The 21,772-nt window shown below is 40.7% G+C and overlaps 1 protein-coding gene across 9 annotated transcripts in view; it reads right to left on the bottom strand.

The window, feature by feature from the left end:
* HMGA2 (high mobility group AT-hook 2) overlaps positions 1-21,772 on the bottom strand; it is a 194,093-nt gene that overhangs the window by 161,018 nt on the left and 11,303 nt on the right. For all 9 annotated transcript variants that reach the window (XR_009155996.1, XR_009155997.1, XR_009155995.1 and 6 more), the window contains one exon: positions 6,058-6,108. Coding sequence is in view for 6 of the 9 variants with exons in the window: in XM_058189970.1 (XP_058045953.1) it covers positions 6,058-6,108 (51 nt within the window). In the remaining 3 variants the exon portion in view is untranslated. The remainder of the gene's footprint in view (positions 1-6,057; positions 6,109-21,772) is intronic.

Genomic DNA, 21,772 nt, shown 5'->3' with positions numbered 1-21,772 from the left:
GCAGGGTGTGTGGGAATCAGCAAAATATTTAATGATCTGATCTTCCCAAAACAAAGAATAGCTTTCTTCACAGCCAGATTTCATATCATCCCCTCAGCACTTCTCCAGGGTAAGTATAAGAGAACACCAATAGCAGAACGGGTATGTATATGTGGTAAAGGAGAAGTCGAAGATATCTCATATGTTTGATTGTACTTGTGAGTTATACAGAGTATGTAGGTCAATATATATTCTCCCCTTACTAGAGAGATTGCCAGGCAGGACAGACGACTTTTATGTAGGCTTTCTCCTCCAAGACTCAAACCCAGCTACCATGCGGGCAGTGGCAAAATTCTGTGTCGCTGCAATGTCCACAAGAAAAAAATTGGTTACAGAATTATAGATGTCAACTTGTGCCAATTTTTTGGAGATATCTATAACAATTTTGGAAAAATACATTTACTCTTATACTTATTGGCTCATGTAAATTAGGGAGTGACCCTAACGGTTTGAGATTATGTATTTTCATAACAGGGATGTTATTATTCATGATTAATGTCCGTATTATTTTTAATTTATTGTATGTCTATTGCTGGTTGATGACCATAATAAAGTTTATATTCTATTCTATTCCACTATATATCTGACATCAAAACAATTGAATGGGTTCAGAAGTACTTCACAAGAAAAATCTTGCACTCTTCTGTACACAATAGAATTCCTTGTGCTACTAGGCTTGAAATTCTTGGTTTGGATAACTTGGATAATGTCAGATAGAACCCTGTAATTCTGAGATAGCAACTTGCTGGAAATTCTAGACTTAATTAACATTTCAAATGGATCTAAATTACATCAGATTAGAGTACATTGTTTTAAGTTGCATCTTTGTTCTTTACTGTTATTTATTTAGGTTTTATTTATTCAGATTTTGTTCACCTTTATTACTTTTATAAACAAGTCAAAGCCGCAAACATACCTAATATTCCTTTCTCCTCCTATTTTTCTCACAACAACCATGTGTATTGGATTGGGCTGAAAGAGAATGGCTGTCCCAAAGTCACCTAGCTGGCCTTTATGGCTAAGGCAGCATTAGAACTCAGTATCCTTGTTTCTAGCCTGATGCCTTAACCACTAGCCCAAGCTGGCTGTCTTACCTTGTCTATTTGTACTGAACTAGAAATAGAACTCCATATTCTCTATATATCATCTACTTTAGTAGTTATCGCTTATACTTGGAAACTATCAGGCTCTCATTAATTTTTGTGCCTAACCTACAAGAGGTATTTTTGCTATTAAAAGAATAATCATTATAAAAGTAATCCAACACTGACTTTCAAAACATAATGCTTAAAATGTGTTAATTCCCAATAAATTATTAACATAGGTTAAATGTCACATTTGGATTTATAAGTATAGAACACCATGAGTTTATGCAAATTGTTTTTTGATTGTAATATAATTGAAAACATATCTCTGAACTGAAAGGATGGATGGATGAATGGTTGGCTGGAAACCACTCCTAAAAAAAAACCTTTGAGAAGGTATGAACAGTTTTTCAGTTCAGACAATTTAGGTAACCATGAAAATTAGCAGTGGCTATGATTTACTACTGAAGGTGAAAAGACACTGTCAACTGACCCATTAATTCAGTTGCTTTTAAATAGAGGTAATAGAACTGCAAAGGAAACAAAAATGACATTTTTATATTAGGCTAAACCAACCCTCTTTATAATTCGATCAGTAATTGTTGAAAATGTGTAATATAGCTAAATCATTCTATATTACATATAAGAAATAAAATGTAGTAGTATAGTTTATTTCCAATTATTATCCAAAATTAAACTACATGCCACTTATATATGAAACAGGTCTAATTTTTATGTATGAAAGTCTATGAAATTTGTATGCAATTGGCATTATTGCACAGAGGTAAATAATTTTGAGACATGATTATCATTTGGTATTAAAACTATATATTTGGATCCCACTGAAATCAACAGTTAATATGAATCATCTAGTCTGAATTAAGACCAAAATGCTTACCTTTTTAAAAATACAATAATTGGTGTATATGAAACTAATGTACTGAAGCCAAATGTTAATACAATATTGGCTGTTCATGATGAATGAACACTTGAGTTTTTGTAAGATGTCCTGATGTTCTTTAGTCAAGCACAGAAACCAAAGAACTCATTCCCATAGCATATTTTCAAGATATATTATTTTACTGGAAAAATAATACATTTTACAATACAATTATGAATTTGTTTACACTTCTATTATTAAAGCAAGGTCAGAGAGGTGCAACATTTAGTTTTGCCAGGGGTTTATAGTTTTTGGAAATTTAAAAGATTTCATTTGAACTAACCGTGATCTGTTAGCTAATGCATCTCTTTATGTACATAGTGAAGGCAGAGCAGACATAATACTTCCTGCAGTTTGATAAACAACATACAGTATAATTCATAAATGTAGCAAAAACAAATTAGAGTGTTATTAAAAATGCATCTTATGTCTTTTCTGAACTAAAATTTAAAAAATCTCTAAGAACCCTATTATAAAAAATATTTTTTAGAAATGTTGTAAATATACTTGATTAAATATTAAATAACTCTAATGTCATCTTAAAGTTTAAATGGAACTTATGTGACAGAATTTCCTGTAAAATGCATAAAGCCAAATGGCTTTAGATAACACACCTCCATTGATTTTTGTCTTGCTATACTTTGCTCTTGGTACAGAGCTCTTGGTATAGTCTAATGCAAATAGGGAGCTCCTTCCTAAACTCTTTCAGCAGAGAACAACTCTACCTACACATATTTCTCATCAGAGCTCTGACATGCATAATGAATTACTATATCAATGAGATTTACTCAATCACAAAACATAGAACTATAGGGTTTGAAAGAACCTCGGAGATCTTTTAGTCCAGCCCCGTTTAAGACAGGATCATATAATTTACATATTATATATTCAGTCTAACATTTATTATAGCATAATCATTTTATCTCCATATTCTCTGGGTGCATCTAATATTTAAGAAATAAAAAAATGAAAAGATTGAATACAGCTCCTCAATTATTAATATACATCATGCTAGCCTAGCTCGAGGATAAGCTATTTCTATTCTACAGTATAGCAATATGAGCCAGTTTGTGGCTTAGCCAGTGGCTAAGGTACCCATCTAAAAAACAAGATACTGCAAGTTCTAGTCCCACCTTAGCCACGGAAGTCAGATGGGTGTTCTTGGGCAAGTCACACTCTCTTAGTTCAACTCACCTCGCACAATTGTTGTTATTGTGGGGAAAATATGAGAAGGAAGGTGATATATGTTTTACAAGTTATTTGTAAAAATAATAATAATAATATAAATTTGTTTGTATGTGTGTATTTCAAAAAGGTAATTCACTCAATTAATTGTTCAGCACGATTGTTGAGGAAAATTATGTTATAAATTGAGTAGTTCACAAAGGATTTTCAAGATTACAACTGATTATACTATAGCAGCTGACACCCCTTCTTTTTCCTTGCCCCCTCTCCAGTTTATTTTTCTGCCATGTTCTTTCATTTTGTACTGCATTGGTATTTTTTATTGTATTAAATGTTTTTAATAATTTGTAAACCATTTGGAGTCACAGGGAGTCAGGCAGCATATAACTTCAATAAATTATCATCATCATTGTATAGAAAAGTCTGGCTGCATCTGTCGCAGTTTCATAAAAGCATCTTTTATCCATTTATTGGTGCAAACCAAATAACTACAAATTATTACAAAACTCATACGTTGTTCTTTTGTTCTCCAGTGAGAATATTTCTTCATCTTAGACTGCAATATACTCTTAAACATTATTTTTAAAACCAGACGGCTATTAAACATTATCATAGTTGTGAGGCTATGTTATGTAAAAATTAAGACCAAAACGCAGATCCCAGTGCCCACCTGGACATCTGGGCCAGTCACTAAATTACCTTATATGATTGTTGAAGTGAGAATAAAGTAGAACAGTCCCATATCTAGAGTACAAGCACCTAGGTTTTTTTTTTAGGCTGGGAGTTGCATTTCCCTTTGAGTAAAATAACAAGGACAGTACTTTCAAAAAAAATGCATTGGCTAGAACAAAACTAAGTAAGATATAACCTAATTTTAATTAGTTTTATATGTATCTTCTTAAACTTTGGTAAATATGATTAATAGGTAAAAAGAACAACAGCTGAAGTCTTGGCAGAAAGGTTAACAATGATTGGGAGTCTACACATTAACAGAGAAATTTTTCTCCCAGTGATGTCTAATTCTTGGATTCAACATGGAAGAAAAATAGCAGCATTTTGACTCTTACTTTTTGGTAAATCAAGTTCTGACATGGAGATGTGCTTTTGCAGTGGGAAGCGAAGTGTACTGTCATTGTCTGTCCCATCACTTTATCTGGTAGTCTGAAAAAACTTTCTCTTTTAGGAGCTATAAGCTCCTCTTCATTTTATAAGAGAATACAGGAACGGTGGAGCTGTTACATGCCTATTGAGATGTTATTTTAGATCTCTTCACCCTACCTGAATAGTGGCAATAGTTTGTGCTGCAAAAGAAGCTACAGTGACAGGAACGGCACTGACATGATTAATACGCCCTGAACCAAGCATCCACACAAAGCAAAATTTTGAACTCTACTGATAGGATGTTAGGATGCAGGTAAGAGAATGAACCCAAACTAATGCTTAATACATACATCTGCTCTAGCTACACTATCCCCACTTTAAAAATTATACAATGATTTCCACTGTTGTGAACATGTGTACCTTGATTTAAAGACTGGCTTGAAAACCCAAGTTCACTTTGGTTAAGCCAATTTTTTTGTGACAGCCCAAAGAGGATAAATAATATAAACCACTGAGTTGTTTGGTATAAGTTTCTTAACTCTGAGGCAGAGTTGTCCCTGGACACTATGGAAAGAAACAAAGAAGTTTTGTTTATTAACCTTATCTTTGCATACACTCTGTTTGAATTTTATCCTCTTTCATAATCACTTTCTGATGCCTGATAAAGCCCTCTTTAACCTTTGTAACTGAATTACCCAACAAACTATCTCATTCTCTTTTTTTAAAAGCAAGAGCTGAGGTTCATTCATGCTGATAAGGCTCACACAACTATTTCCACTCAATAAATAAAGAAAAGTCTCTGAGCAAATTAGAGTCTAAAGGTAGGAAACCAGTTACTCTTCATGAGCTTTCTTTCAACACTTTCATTGAGCAGTGCTTGCAGTTTTCAGAGGTCCAGGCAAAAAAATATTAATCAGCTCCTACAGCCTACTTTATGTACCTATATTTACACATACAATGACATGTGCAATTTAATATCTATTACCACAAAATCAGTATACTACTTGTACTATTCGCTGAAGAGGTAACAAAAAATCCAGTCCTTTCCTCCCACTACCAATGCTGTAGCCAGAAAGAGGAGCAAGCTTTGGCTAAAGAGCTTTAAGAAAGTGAGGGTATGGTTGGGGATAGTGATGAAGAGAACAAGTGATAGCAGTCAGGAGCACAAAATTGCTGCAACATCAGGCACGCAGGACATCTGTTTAGGTTTCCTATAAACATCTATCTATAACCATCTTTCCTAGTCTACTCTGCCCAAATGTATTTGAATTACAGATCCTGGGTTTCCCAGCCTGTATAATTAACAGAAGTTGTCTAAAAAGGTTGCAATTATGATATAACACAAACTGATGAGGCAAATTAGGCAAGGCTAACCTACAAATATAGAGAAAGTATATGTATATAGCCCACCAGGAAGATGGGAGGTGATTTACTCCAAGCCTGGGACTACCATACTCTCTTCTATTTCAGATATTGCTGTCTGCTTTCTTCAGCTTTCTAGAATCTGCCTCTGCCACTATACTATGATATGAATCCTGGCTATTAACTAAGAATATCAATCATTAAAACCAGGTTAGGGTCTGCTAGAAGATAATGAAATAGAAAATAGCAATGAATTTAAACAAACAAAAATGAGATAACCATCTATATTAATGCTATGTTTGGGGAATGAAATAGCCATACTTATAAATGTAAAGTAATATTTACCCATTTCCTGGGTCGGCCTCTTGGTCGTTTTTCTCCAGTGGCTTCTGCTTTCTGTAAAAACAAAGATATATAATAATTATTTGTAATTACATTATTAGACAACCCTGGTGTTGGGCTAACTAGTGCATACTTCCTGCAACACAGTTCTTTTATTTATCTACTGATTAGATGGGAGCCACTGAGGAAAAAAACTGCTACTATCTATCTTACTCTTTCTCCCCCACCCCCATTCTTTCTTTTTTTCCCTTATGGAGAAAGGCTGTGCCCATCCTTTCATAAAACAGAATGAAAAGTTCATTGTTTAAGGAAGGAAATGGTTTTTTAAAAAAATGATAGACTACTCACTGTGATCTTCATGTGTCTAGACTATTGATAAGAATGTATGGAAAGCAAATCAACATTCTTGACAAAAACTATCTTTGGATGTATCTGTTTAAAGAACTTTTCTTTGTTTGTGGGCCAAAACAAACTAAAAATGTTAGCAATGACTGCTAACATAAAAAAGCTGTGACTAGAGGAATGTAGGAAGATCAGGAAACATACTGAAGTGAAATTATTGAATGAATTTAACTGAATTAATATGGTATCTTGCATGAACACTTTAGTTTTGTTACTTTTCCAAGTGATTTGCAAAAGTAGATAAAAAGCAATTTAAAATGTTGAATACTTATACCATTTCTATTCTGTTATTATTCAAAAGGAAATTTCCTTCAAGAGGTTAACACATTGTACAAAATTGAAACTATTACTTGTTTGAATAGGGCTCTATCTGGGTTCACACATAGCATAATCACATAAACCATGATTTAACTTGGTTTGGATGGGGAAGAACAGGCTCCAGCTCAACCCCTCCAAGACAGAGTGGCTGTGGATGCCGGCGTCCCGGTACAGTCAGCTTACGCCATTGCTGACTGTTGGGGGTGAATTACTGGCCCCCAGGGGGAGGGTGCGCAACTTGGGCGTTCTCCTGGATGACCGGCTGTCCTTAGAGGAACATCTGACGGCCGTCGCCAGGGGAGCATTTTATCAGGTTCGCCTGATTCGCCAGCTGCGTCCCTTCCTAGACCAGGACTCCTTACGCACGGTCACTCACACCCTCGTCACTTCCCGTCTGGACTATTGCAATGCTCTCTACATGGGGCTCCCCTTGAAGAGCACCAGGAGGCTCCAGCTAGTCCAGAATGCCACGTTCCTCCCATATAACACCTATCCTGCACTGGCTGCCGGTAGCCTTCTGGGTGCAATTCAAGGTGCTGGTTATCACCTTTAAAGCGCTCCATGGCTTAGGACCAGGCTATTTATGAGACCGCCTTCTGCCACCGATAGCCTCCCATCGACCTGTGCGCTCCCACAGGGTGGGCCTTCTCAGGGTGCTGTCGACCAAACAATGTTGGTTGGCGGCCCCCAGGGGGAGAGCCTTCTCTGTGACGGCACCGGCCCTTTGGAATGAGCTGCCTCCGGGGCTGCGCCAACTCCCCAACCTCCGGACCTTCAAATGCAAACTTAAGAACTTATTATTTCATTGTGCGGGACTGGCCTAAGCGAAATTTTAAATGGAAATTTTAATGGGTTTTATGTTGGTCTATGACCATTTTAGTTTGATTCGGCCTATTGTAAATATTTGGTTTTTAATTTTGCTTTTAAATTTGTTGTTTGTACTTTGTGTTGGTTTTTAATATGGCTGTAAACTGCCCTGAGTCCTCCAGGAGAAGGGCGGTATAGAAATTAAATTATAAATAAAAATAAAATAAAAACTTTTATAATGGATGTGTTCATAAAACATGCTAAGCCATAGCTTGCTTAGCTGCAATTCAATAAATAATAATTTGGTGAGTTCATACAAATTTTAGGACACGTTTTTACAAAAATAAATTGGTTAGATTGATAAACATACCAAAGCAAAACTTAACAAATTATATCATGGCTAAGCACAACACGTGAAGCCACCTCCTGACTCCAATGATAATTATTAATTATCCACACAGGACTGCAGCTGTAAGATTTAAGCAGCCCTTCCCCTGCATTACTTAATAAACAGCAGCCCTGTAAGTTAATATTATTGACTCCAGGAAAGGTGATACGGGGTGGTGGTCATTGTCTGGGGTACTAGGAAGGCATCCATCTGGCTCCACAGATTACTGATGTGAGATGCTGTTTCTTATGTTGGGTAGCAGAAGAGTTCTGTTGCTGATCCAGATGGTGGTGCATACAGACGCTGCAGCTTTGAGCTCCTGCTGTTATAATGGAATGAGTGGGCAAAAACTAGTCTATACCTGCGGGGAGTTGATTGGATTTTCTAGTCGACTAGATATCACCAGCGACTTCCAGCCATCTCATAATATACCGATATAGTAATGTAGTAAGACTGCCCGGTTCTCTATGGATTGTTGTTGGGCCTGGGAGGCGGCGTCGACAAAAAAGAGAGAGGAAGCAGAAGTGGGGATGCAGAGTTGGTTTGCTAGCTCGGTTATGGAAGCAGACTCACAGACCAGCATTACCAAGCATTTTTCTAACCAATGCTAGATCCTTTGTCAACAAAACTGATGAACTTGAGCTATGAACTTGAACGGCGAATAAGCTCATTCGCGACTGCTATGTGATGATTATCACGGAGACCTGGTTTCATCCACGTGTACCGGACATGTCAGTGGAGCTAACTAACTGCACCACACATCGCTTCGACAGAAACAGCAACTCTGGCAAAAGCAAAGGTGGAGGACTTTGTATTTACGCACATAATGACTGGTGTACTAGCAGTAGAATTACTTATACACACTGTTCTCCAGATGTGGAATTCTTTTTTTTTTTAATTAAAAAAAGTTTTACAAAATTTTTCCCCATACATCCCCCCCAACCCTCCCACCCTAACCCTCTATCCTCCCCCTTCCCTCCTTCCCCCACTCCCTCCCCCCCAGACTTCCCAGAGCAAATACAGGGTATAATGCCAACAATCACAAACTAAAATATACTAATCATTCAAAAGCTCCCACCCCTCTCAGCCCTTAACTCCCCTTTTCCATAAAAACGAAGAAAAGATTGTAGCAATACAATTTACAGTCTTTCCATTCATAAACTATTTAATTTTTTAGTCTTTCAGTCCAATTTTTAAGTATCAGTCTATCTTCTCCATTCCTGTGTATATCGTGCATAAGCAGTCCTTCATATATGATATTTCCACGTTGCCATCTAAGTTCATAAATTTTACTGTCCATTCTTCAACAATAAGCAGTATTCCAACTTCCGAATACACCATCAAGAGTTATTCTTCAATATACCTTATAATCCATGTTTGCTTTCTAAAATGTATTTGGCAATCAAAAATCAATTAGGAAATATACTTATAGTCCATATTTGTATGTCCATCAAATAAACATCATCCTTTTAATTTGTTTAAATCTAACATTTAACTCTAGTTCATTCCCATATTCCCAACATTGTATTCTAAACATTTTCTAAATAATCTTGACATATATAATTCCAACATTTAAATTAATAAGCATTTTCTAAATCCTTAACCAATTACTTTTCTTAACAATAAAATTCCAGTTATATCTCTCACTCTTAATTGATCAAATAACATTACTAAAAATACATCTCCAACTTATATCCAAAATAAATCTGTAATGTATCTTTAAATGGTTTCGGCGGGAAACAAGCACGTTGCTGATTGGTTAAAGCCGCCGGTTGAACTGTATATAAGGAGAGGTTTTTCCCCAACCTGGTTGCTGGGTTCACCATATATTAAAGAGCTGTTGTCACTACCCTGGTCTCCAGCCTCGTTACTTCCCGAACATAACACTGGCGACGAAGGTGGGATCTCGAGGCTAAGAGCACCAGGAGCAGGCTGAGCATGCGGAAGAACCGAACCCAGCAAACTCAGGGCAGAATCGCGTAGATGGCCAGCTACACTCCGCTCGCACCGTTTGACCCATCCAGGGAGAAATGGGGAACGTACATGACCCGTTTCGAGAGTTTCCTCGAGGCTAACAAACTGCAAGGAGTTCCAGACAACCGCAAAAGGGCATATTTCCTGAGCCACTGCGGTCCCGAGGTCATCGACATTGCGGAAGCCCTGGCAGAGCCAACGCCGGTACAGTCGGTATCGTGGTAAACTCTGCAAAATCTATTGAAGAACCATTTCGCGCCAACACCGTCCAAATACGTACGGCGTTTTGAATTTGGAGAGCGCAGACAGCAAGAGGGCGAATCCATCAGCGATTACATGGCCGCCCTGCGAAAAGCCTCAAGGACTGTGGGTACGAGACTTGGATGAGGAGCTGTTAGGGCACCTCACGTGTGGGGTCAGAGACATTCGTTTGCGGAGGCGGCTGCTAGCAAAAAAGCAATCTAACGCTGGCAAACGCTCTGGACGAAGCCAGAGCTCATGAGATGTCCACCCAAGCGGCGGAGACCCTACAGAAGCCACTCGCACCAACGGCGAGCACGAAATCAACCCCGGTCCACCATGAAGAAATCCAGACCGAATCAGACGGCGAGGATGAGGAAGGAGTTTGCCTCACCGAGAGAAGGGGCAAAGAAGAATGCGGAAGTTGCGGAGGGCAACACCAGCGTCAACGATGCAAGTTCAAGGACGCTACATGTCGGCGGTGCGAGAAGAAGGGGCACCTGGCTCAAGTCTGTCGAGCACCCCAACCTTCCCGCCGAAAATTCAAACCAACCAATCAGAGCGCAGGATCGGCAAGGCGACCCGCGATTGGTCAAAACAAAAAGGGCGCGAACTCAAATCGAACGACCGTGATCATAGGCCGTGCAGCAACCCGCGTCGAGAAGAAAATCTTCACTAAACCGAAAATCGAAGGGGTGCCGTGCCGACTAGAAGTGGACACAGGGTCAGCGATCACGCAAGGTGGGAGACGCCAATCGTCACCCCAGTGAAACCAGATGGGTCAGTTAGAATCTGCGCTGACTACAAGGCGACGTTAAACAAAGCCTTGCAGCAAAGCGCTTACCCGGTCCCCGTGGTGCAACACTTGCTGCACTCGCTGGGGCAAGGACACGTTTTTGCCAAGTTAGATTTGGCTCAAGCCTATCAACAACTGCCCGTAGACGCCAACACAGCCAAAGCCCAGACGATTGTGACTCACAGAGGTGCTTTCAAGTGTACCCGGTTACAGTTTGGGGTGAGTGTGGCACCTGGTCTATTCCAAAATTTGATGGAGCGACTTCTGCAAGGGCTCCCGGGGGTAGTCCCCTATTTCGATGATGTATTGATATCAGCCGAAAATTTAGAAGAATTGGGGGAGCGTTTGAGAAAAGTTCTGGGCATTTTCCGGTCAGCCGGGCTAAAGGTTAAAGTGAACAAATGCCAGATAGGGGTAGAATCCGTAGAGTTCTTGGGCTACAGAATAGACAAGGAGGGAATTCACCCCACTGAAAGCAAGGTCAAGGCAATACGAAAGGCTCCAGCGCCCAAAAACAAAACAGAGCTACAGGCATTCCTGGGTCTAGTGAATTTTTACGTGATCTTTTTAAAAAATAAGGCAACCGTTGCCGAGCCGCTACATAAGTTACTGGGAAAGAATACTGCTTGGTCTTGGGGAAAGTCGGAAGCTAGGGCTTTCGAAGCAGTAAAAAACCTACTCTCGAGCGATAGCTTACTGATTCAGTATCATAGCTCATTGCCATTGGTATTAGTCTGCGATGCTTCCCCTTACGGGGTGGGGGCTGTGCTCAGCCACAGGTTTCCAAATGGCACAGAAGCCCCAATAGCCTTCTACTCCAGAACGATGTCCTCGACAGAGAGGAACTATAGCCAGTTAGATAAGGAAGCGCTAGCTATTGTGTCAGGGGTAAAAAAGTTCCACGAATACGTTTTTGGTAGAGACTTTGAAATTGTGACAGACCATAGACCGCTGTTAGGGATACTGGCTGGTGACCGCCCAACGCCTGTGGCACTTTCGCCACGATTGACCCGATGGACTATCTTCTTAGCCGCTTATTCCTACAAACTGCAGCATCGGCCGGGAAAAGAGTTGGGGCATGCGGACGCATTAAGCAGATGCCCACTACCAGGGGCGATCGAAGACCCCACTCCGGGGACGCCCATACTGTTAATTGACTCTCTGGACTCTGGCCCAGTCACATCTAAGGAGGTGGCTCGGGCGTCATACCGGGACATTACTTTGAGAACTGTACTCGGTTGGGTACAAAGAGGGTGGCCCGCTGCGCCGGGCGAGTTTTAAAGAATTTGTAAAAAAACGTGGGGAACTTTCGGCTCAAGGGGGGTGCCTGCTATGGGGGGATAGAGTGGTGATCCCAGAAAAACTGAGGAAAAGGGTGTTGGACCTCCTCCACGAGGGTCACCCAGGGATCGTTAGGATGAAGGGTCTAGCGAGAAGCTACGTGTGGTGGCCCTTAATGGACTCAGAAATTGCTGAAAGGGTAGGGAAATGCCAGGCCTGCCAGGAGTCCAGACCGCTACCCCCAACGGCCCCGGTTCGGGAATGGGAGAAACCCCAGGGCCCCTGGTCTAGAATACACATTGATTTTGCCGGCCCCTTCCACGGCCAAACCTTCCTGGTCGTAGTAGATGCCTACTCCAAATGGCTGGAAATCATTCTCATGAGATCCATGACAGCCGAGGCCGTGATCTCAGTCCTCCGGCACCTATTTGTAACCCATGGGTTGCCCGACACGCTAGTTTCCGATAACGGCCCGCAATTCACGGCAACCCAATTTGAGGAGTACTTGGCAGAGGAGGGCATCCGACATGCCCTCTCGGCGCCCTTCCACCCTGCGACGAATGGCCTTGCAGAGCGTTCCGTCCGGAGTGCAAAAGAGGCATTGTCCAGACTTAAGCCAGGCGACTGGCAAACAAAAATCGATGTTTTCCTGGCCGTCCAACACAGAACCCCCTGTGTCACAACCGGCAGAAGCCCAGCCGAATTATTAATGGGCCGAAAGCTCAGGTGCCCCCTAGACCGGCTAAATCCAAACTATACGCCGGAGGGTTACAAGGGGGAAATAGGAAAAACAAGAGAAATGGATATAGGCGACCGAGTGTGGGCACACAACTATGGTGACGGCCCAACCTGGATAGCAGAACAAATCCTAAACAGAACAGGTCATACTTGGTAGAGTTAAAGGACGGCCGAGTATGGAGGCGCCACATAGACCAAATACGAAAACGCATAGCCGAACAATCTGAATTAATAGAAACGGGCCCTGACTACACACTGTTTGATTCCACAGCTGACTCAAACCCGGAGAACTCGCAGGACTTATCTGAAATTCCGGAGGTCCAGCGACGCCCACAGGTTCCAGTAGAAAACAGCAGGGACGACTCTGCTAATAATCCAGGGCCGGATGGCCTAGAGAAGGAACTGAGAGGAGCAAACAGCCCCTCCGGTCAGCTCGACCCACTCCCAGGGAATGTACTGCGCAGGTCCGAAAGAGTCAGGAGACGCCCAGTCTATTTGCGTGATTACGTTGAAAAATAATATGTAAATATCATGTAAATATGGGTAAAGTGTTTTCTGGGGGGAAGGAGTGTAATGTATCTTTAAATGGTTTCGGCGGGAAACAAGCACGTTGCTGATTGGTTAAAGCCGCCGGTTGAACTGTATATAAGGAGAGGTTTTTCCCCAGCCTGGTTGCTGGGTTCACCATATATTAAAGAGCTGTTGTCACTACCCTGGTCTCCAGCCTCATTACTTCCCGAACATAACAAAATCAATTATTAACAATTAAACCATATATAATCAAATAACATCATTACATCTTATCACATCTCCAACATTTAAATTATTATTTTAACTTTCTTCTGTTATTATATTAAAAAAAAAATTATCCTTTCCCATAGACAGAAACACCCTTTGATTTAGAAGCTACACGAATCCCTCCTTGTTCTTTTAATTCCCCTGTTTTCTCCAATATTTCTCCTCCCCTCTTCTTTTCTTGTATTTGTATTACATCCTTATCCCATTTTTTTTGCCATCTCAACACCAATCAACTTATTTATTTATTTATTTATTTTTTATTTTATTTGATTTGATTTTTATACCGCCCTTCTCCCGAAGGACTCAGGGCGGTGTACAGGCATAATAAAACCGACAATACAATATACAAGTTTAAAATACGATTTAAAAAACTTATTTAAATTAGCCCAGTGATTAAAATTTACCATACTAAGACCCCGTTTAAAATTAATAAATTTAACATTAAAATCCCAATTTAAGCCAGCCCCGCGCGGATAAAAAGATGGGTCTTGAGTTCGCGACGAAATGTCCGAAGGTCAGGTATTTGGCGTAAACCCGGGGGAAGCTCGTTCCAGAGTGTGGAGCCCCACAGAGAAGGCCCTTCCCCTGGGGGCCGCCAGCCGACATTGTTTGGCGGACGGCACCCTGAGAAGTCCCTCTCTATGGGAGCGTACGGGTCTGTGGGAGGCGTGTGGTAACAGCAGGCGGTCCCGTAAGTACCCAGGTCCTAAGCCATGGAGCGCTTTAAAGGTCATAACCAACACCTTAAAGTGCACCCGGAAGGCCACAGGCAGCCAGTGCAGGCTGCGCAGGAGCGGTGTTACATGGGAGCTATGCGTAGCTCCCTCTATAACCCGCGCAGCTGCATTCTGGACTAACTGAAGCCTCCGAGCGCACTTCAAGGGGAGCCCCATGTAGAGAGCATTACAGTAATCCAAGCGAGAGGTAACGAGCGCATGAGTGACTGTGCATAAGGCATCCCGATCAAGGAAGGGGCGCAACTGCCGAACCAGGCGAACCTGGTGGAAGGCCCTCCTGGAGACGGCCGTCAAATGATCTTCAAACGACAGCCGATCGTCCAGGAGGACACCCAAGTTGCGCACCCTATCCTTTGGGGCCAGTAACTCGCCTCCAACAGCCAGCCGCGGCTGCAGCTGACTGAATCGGGGTGCCAGCATCCACAGCCACTCCGTCTTGGAGGGATTAAGCTTGAGCCTGTTTCTCCCCATCCAGACCCGTACAGCCTCCAAACACCGGGACAGCACTTCAACAACTTCATTGGGGTGGTCCGGGGTGGAAAAGTACAGCTGGGTGTCGTCAGCGTACTGCTGGTATCTCACCCCGAAACCACTGATGATCTCACCCAACGGCTTCATATAGATGTTGAACAGAAGGGGCGAGAGAATCGACCCCTGCAGGACCCCACAAGTGAGGCCCCTCGCGGTCGACCTCTGCCCCCCTGTCAACACCGTCTGCGACCGGTCGGAGAGATAGGAGGAGAACCACCGATATACGGTGCCTCCCACTCCCAATCCCCCCAACCGGCGCAGCAGGATACCATGGTCGATGGTATCGAACGCCGCTGAGAGGTCTAATAGGACCAGGGCAGAGGAACATCCCCTGTCCCTGGCCCTCCAGAGATCATCCACCAATGCGACCAAAGCTGTCTCCGTGCTGTATCCGGGTCGGAAGCCGGACTGGAACGGGTCTAGATAGACATCTTCATCCAGGTGTTGGGGCAACTGTCGCGCCACGGCACTCTCTACAACCTTCGCAACAAAACGAAGGTTGGAGACTGGATGATAATTACCCAAAATAGCTGGGTCCAAAGAGGGCTTCTTAAGGAGGGGTCTCACCACCGCCTCTTTCAAGGCGGCAGGGAAAACCCCGTCCAACAAGGAAGCGTTGATAATCCTCTGGAGCCAGCCTCGTGTCACCGCCTGAGTGGCCAGTACCAGCCAGGAAGGGCACGGGTCCAGTAAACATGTCGTGCCGTGAAGCCTCCCCAACAACCTGTCCACGTCCTCGGGAGCCACAGGGTCAAACTCATCCCAAATGTGCTCAACAAGACGTGCCTCCTCTCCCTCATCCCAAATTCTTAGCTTCTAACAACAAAGGATTTCCAGCCTTTAATAAATTAATATTAAAATCTCTTCCTTTAAGAACTGTATTAAGGCAATACTTTCTTCCTTTATAATTCACTGTTAAACCAGCTGGAACATCCCATCTAAACTGTATCTGATGTTTCTTAAGTTCATCCACTAAAAAGGCAAATTATTTTCTCTTTCTTAACATTTTAGGAGGAATTTCCTTCATCATTATTATATCTTGTCCTAATATTTGAAATTTATTTTTATAAAATGCTTGTAAAATTCCATACCTAATCTTCTTATTTGTAAAATAAATCACCACATCTCTTGGTAATTGCCTCTGTCTAGCCAGCCAGGAGTTAACACGATAAATTTTTTCAATATTAACTTCAAAATCTTCTGGATTCTCTCCAGTTATCTGTGCAAAAGCCTGTGTAAAATTTTTTTTAAAATTCTCCTGTTTACATTCCTTCAATCCTCTCACCCTTACGGGATACTCCATTAACCTATATTGTAATATAACCATTTCTTCATCTACCCTATCCACCTTAACCTGTATTCCCTCTATTTTGTTTTCTAAATTCAAATTAACTTGATTCATTTGAACCTCCTCTATTTTCCTTTCCAAATCCAAATTAAGTTCTTCCATTTTTTCATTCATCTGAATAGTATAATCTGCTAAGTGTTTAAATGCATCCACTACACTTTCCAAATCCTTATTCTGAATTTCCACCATATTTTTAAAATCCAGTATTTCTTTTTCCATTTCATTAAATTTTTGATCTATTACAGAAATTTGAGCCTCCCAGAGTTCCTTAAAAGAGCCCTTAAATATTCCTTAAGATCTTCTTTTAACTTCTGTATTTGAACTAAAGAAATTTCAGTCCTTGATAACATTTGGCTTTACTTGCTTAAAAGACATTTCCTATTAAGCTATAATCTGCCAAATGGCAGAGAAAAATTAAAAAAAAATGGAAATTCAGTAAATCTTTTCCTCTTGAACACTATAATAAAAAATAAATCAGTTCTTGTTCATTCCATTTACTTAATCTCTTCTTATAGACTTCGTGTAGCTTCAACACCAACTGCTTTAACAAGCACTTCCTTAACTTTCGCTTTCAAAGAACAAAGCGCCATTTCCTTTTTTCGTCTCCGATCTTTCCAACAAAGTATCCTCTGGTTAGGGAGTTAGAATTTCCTTACAAATAACTGCCAGTACTCCTGTTTTGCTCCGTCTGTGTTAAAAATCCATTCACAGGTCCATATCGATCGCAGAAGTGGACGCAGCATTTTGTTCTGCCATTAGGGCAGAAGCACTCTGAATCTGGAGCTTTTCCTAGCTTAGGAAGGAGCGCTCACCCTCAAGCCTCCAGAAACTTTCCTGGGGCTTTCCAGGGGGCTCTACTTCAGCCCGAAAGCTCACCTTTCCCTCTTTACCTGAGGGAAAGGTTTCCGAGCCACCAGACAGCTGATTTGCGCTGTCTCAGCGGCTCTACGGGATCATGGAGCTAGCGGTCTAAAAAAAAGACCGCCATCAACGCAGCGGAGCCACCGGAAGTCAAATTCTTAACTGTCATTTGTCGGCCATTTTATTTACCTAGAGAGATTTCTGTTTAATTATCACTGCTGTCTATATTCCACCTGATGCAAATGTTAGCACAGTGCTAAATTACATGACGCAATCGAGAGGCAGCAGCAAACTTACCCTGAGGGCGCTTGTCATGGCTGGGGATTTTAATCAAGCCTGTCTACAGTCTGTTCTTCCTAGGTTTGTGCAATATGTGCAGTGTATCACCAGAGATAAGAAGACTTTAGACCATATGTATTCAAATTTAAGACAGTCATATAGAGCAATCCCCCTCTCCCATTTGGGTACGTCTGACCACACCTCTCTGCTATTGTGCCCAAAGCATATCCCTCTTAGGAAAAGGATACGGCCAGTCAGGAAAACTGTTAAAATCTGGCTGGAGGGAGCACTCCGCCAGTTGCAAGACTGCTTTGAGACTACTGAGTTGAGTATATTTGAACAGTTGGAGCTGCAAGAATTCAATAACACCATACTCTCATCAATCAAAACGTGCACGGATAATGTAACAGTGGACAAGTGCATTAGAGTCTTCAGGAATTGCAAACCCTGGATGTCAGCAGAGATACCGACACTTCTGAGAGCCCGGAATTCCACCTTTAAGGCAGGTGACAGGGATAAATACAATGAGGCAAAGCAAATCTATGGAGAGGCATCAAGGTAGCTAAACAAAAATATAAACAAAAGGTGGAGAATCATCTAGCAGACAACAACCTAAGGCAGGTGTGGCAGGAACTGCAACACCTAACCAATTATAAGGGCAATATGTTGAAGACAGTAACCTCCGATGCCTCGTTGGTAGAGGAATTGAACATCTTTTTTGCCCACTACGAGGTCAAAAAACCTGACCCTGTAGCCCCAGCCTGCCAACCCTCTAACTCCCAGCCACTCACCTTGCATGAATACCAGGTGAGAGCTGTACTGAAGGCCATGAATTTCAATAAAGCTGCAGGTCCAGATGGGGTGCTGAGGATAGTGGTAAAAACTTGTGCTGACCAACTATGAGAGGTCCTAACAAGGATTTTTAACATCTTCCTGAAAATAGCCAGTGTTCCCTCATGTCTGAAAGCAGCCACTATCATTCCAGTCCCGAAGAAAACAGCAATAAGCAGCCTGAATGACTACAGACCCATTGCACTAACATCTGTAGTGATGAAGTGCTTCGGGAGACTGGTTCTTCATGGAGAACCAGGTCATGCCTTCCATCAAACTTTGACCAATATCAGAGGAAATAGGTTGACAGGTGATGCCATTGCTACTGCCCTTCATTCTGTAGTGAGTCATCTAGAGAAACCTGGGAACTATGTCAGAATGCTTTTCGTAGATTACAGCTCAGCTTTTAACACAATTTTGCCGGACATCCTCATCGAAAAGTTCAGTGACTTGAATTTCCCTTTTCTCACCTGTGATTGGATTATAGACTTTCTGATGGACACCAGTCACAAACAGTGAGAGCTGGGTCTTTCACATCCTCCTCCCTGAAGCTCAGCACTGGCTCTCCTCAGGGCTGTGTGCTCAGTCCCTACCTGTATTTGTTGTACACAAACAACTGCGTATCTTCTGATCCATTTAACATGATAATAAAGTTTATGGATGATACCACCGTACTGGGTCTTATTACAGGAGGAGATGAATTAACATACAGAGAAGAAGCCCAGAAGTTATCCACATGGTCAGGAAGGCTCAACCAAGATTCCATTTCCTTAGGGTCTTGCAGAAAAATCAGGTGGAACAATGACTGATGACTTCCTTTTACTGGACTATGATAGAAAATGTCCTTACATATTGTGTTACGATATGGTATGCTGGCTTGACAGCTGCGGACAGAGAGGCCCTGAGTGATATTGTGGCTATCCTATTCTAATGGGACTTTATGACAAGCTGTGACTTAACTCTAGGAAGACTGGGTAGCTGTGGTAGTATTTGGACCCTCCTAAGACAAGGCTCTTCACTCCTTAGTTCTAGATGGGTGGTACTATTCCAGACAGACCCAATATGCATCTGTGATCCTCCTTGATTCACAGCTCCTGTTCAAAGAACAATGGCTAAGAGAACCTTTGTACACCTTCCAGTAGTACACCAGTTGCACCCGTTCCTGGCCCGGGAGACCTTGTTCACTATCACCTATGCCCACATAACTCGTTTAGATTACTGCAATGTATTCTACACTGATAAGAAGCCCAGTCAGGCTTTTGAGCGCATGGCAATAAGGCCAAGCACTTATTTCAGAGTTCAGAAAAATATAAGACAGGGTCTTATTTTCGGGGAAACACAGTACCTGTATCTCAGCCGTGGGCTACAAATGTGTTATAGGGCCCATTCTTAGCTTTGTTAATTATCTTGGCTGATGTATATATTTATTTTGAATGTTTTTATTGTTTAAATGTTTTACTGTTTTTATATTTTTAGAATTTTAAGCCACAGAGTCACCGGTTGAGGTGAGAGGCTATAGAAATAAAATTAAATAAAACGTGATCCTACTAGTGCCTATATTCTTTCTATACACTTCATTCTTTCAGTTCCTTACTGAAAATCTTTGTATAAGACGATGCCTTGTAAAAGGAATTCCGATACAGCATGTAAAAATACTGCAGCAGTTTTCTACAGTTCCTTGGACTATAAATACAGATAAATATCTATAACTATTATAGGGAAGAAACGTGAAAATATAACAGCACAAAATTAGAGAGTAAAATATCATTTAAAATGTTTTTTTTTATAAAGTCTTCATATTCAATCATAAATATCACTTCATAGTATAAATGCCATTTTCTTAAGATACCATGTTCAAACAACCTGCATAAGGAAATATCTATATTAACAATTTATCATACAAAATTCAGTGAATATTGCTTAAAATATTTCAGCAATCAGTTTTCTTTCACTATGGATCCAATTTTCTAGGCATGACGTTTAAAATCAAGTTAGATAGATTAATCCTGAAAGCATTTTTAAGGTACATCTCAATTTCTATTCAAAATATGAATTACTATCTTTTACTCCCTTCTATATAATATTGAAAAATATGTGTAGGCTATCCTAGAAGATAATTCCAAAAATCTGAAAGATCTGTAAATCTGTAGCAAAGAGAAAAAGAAATTGTTCCCATCTAATGATCAGCAAAATTTTAACATCCAGATTTGATAGCTCATCCTTGACTATCCATTTCAGTACAATTTGATAACTCCTAAAATACTACAGTATTTGCCAACACAAAATTGCTTGCACAATAAGATTAGGCTTGCTGGAAAACTATGTGTTGTTTATTTTTAAAAAATATTTATTTTCTGTAAATGGTGAGATGGTGGCCTTACAGGGGAAATCCTGAAATAGCTAGTCCTTTGAAAATAAAACAGAAATATTCAAACCACTTGCTCTTTCTAGTGAAGAAAAAGTTATTATTTATTCTCCAATGAAAAACAGTGAAAGGAAACATAAGCATGCTATCTCAGCCCAAGACTGCTTTGTGAAGCCATGCATCTTTGAGAGAAAAGGAATGCAAATAACAAATCTAACAGTTTTGCATTGCATTCCATTACTGTCAAAACTCCTGAAGTTAAAAACTGAATAAGAACACAGACAGCTAACCCAAGACTCTGATTCACAGAAGTGGGAAACCAAAATGTTACAACCTCACTTCAGGGCAACAACTGGAAATACTAAATTAATTTAATTCATTGAAGTACAGATATTCTCAAAAACATTTAAAGTATCTAAAAATGTTATGTCGAATCAGATAATTCATCTGACCCAATCCTAATTTATATTTTCATATAAGTAAAAAAAAAAGTTTCTGTTGAGAATGCATGTATTTTTTTAAACTATTACTGTAATACATCTCTTTTCCAGAGTGATAATTGTGCTATCCTTTTGCACAAATTTCTGAGGCTCTCCTTTAGTCTTTAGCTCTAATAATCAAAACAGTTCTTCAAATATAATGTATTCATCTTTCATATGTCAAAGTAGACTTTAGAAATCTTTGGAGCTTCACCCTAACTAGTATTTAAAACAAAGGACTGTTACAGTATCATGACTGAAAAATAAAAGTATCTAAAAAGAGAGGGAGAATTTGGTCAGTGGAATGTTTCCCCTAAAATAATCATAACAGCAATTTCCTACCACTGAATAGTCTCTTGGTGGAAAACTCTTTTGATTACAGGATGTAGGTTTCAGATTAGACTTTGTTCAGAGGGATAAGAAAGACAATGATATATTCCAGTTCAAAAAAAAGAAAAAAGGGACAAAGATTTAACAACAGAGTGATAATATCTTTCCAGCAATCCTATTCGTGTTACCTGACAGTAAGGCCCAATGAACTCACT

The sequence above is a fragment of the Ahaetulla prasina genome, chromosome 7 (genome assembly GCF_028640845.1).
Source record: "Ahaetulla prasina isolate Xishuangbanna chromosome 7, ASM2864084v1, whole genome shotgun sequence".
Taxonomy (NCBI): Eukaryota; Metazoa; Chordata; class Lepidosauria; order Squamata; family Colubridae; genus Ahaetulla; species Ahaetulla prasina.
The sequence above is the reverse complement of the archived record's forward strand: the minus strand, read 5'-3'. Positions and strand labels throughout refer to the sequence as shown.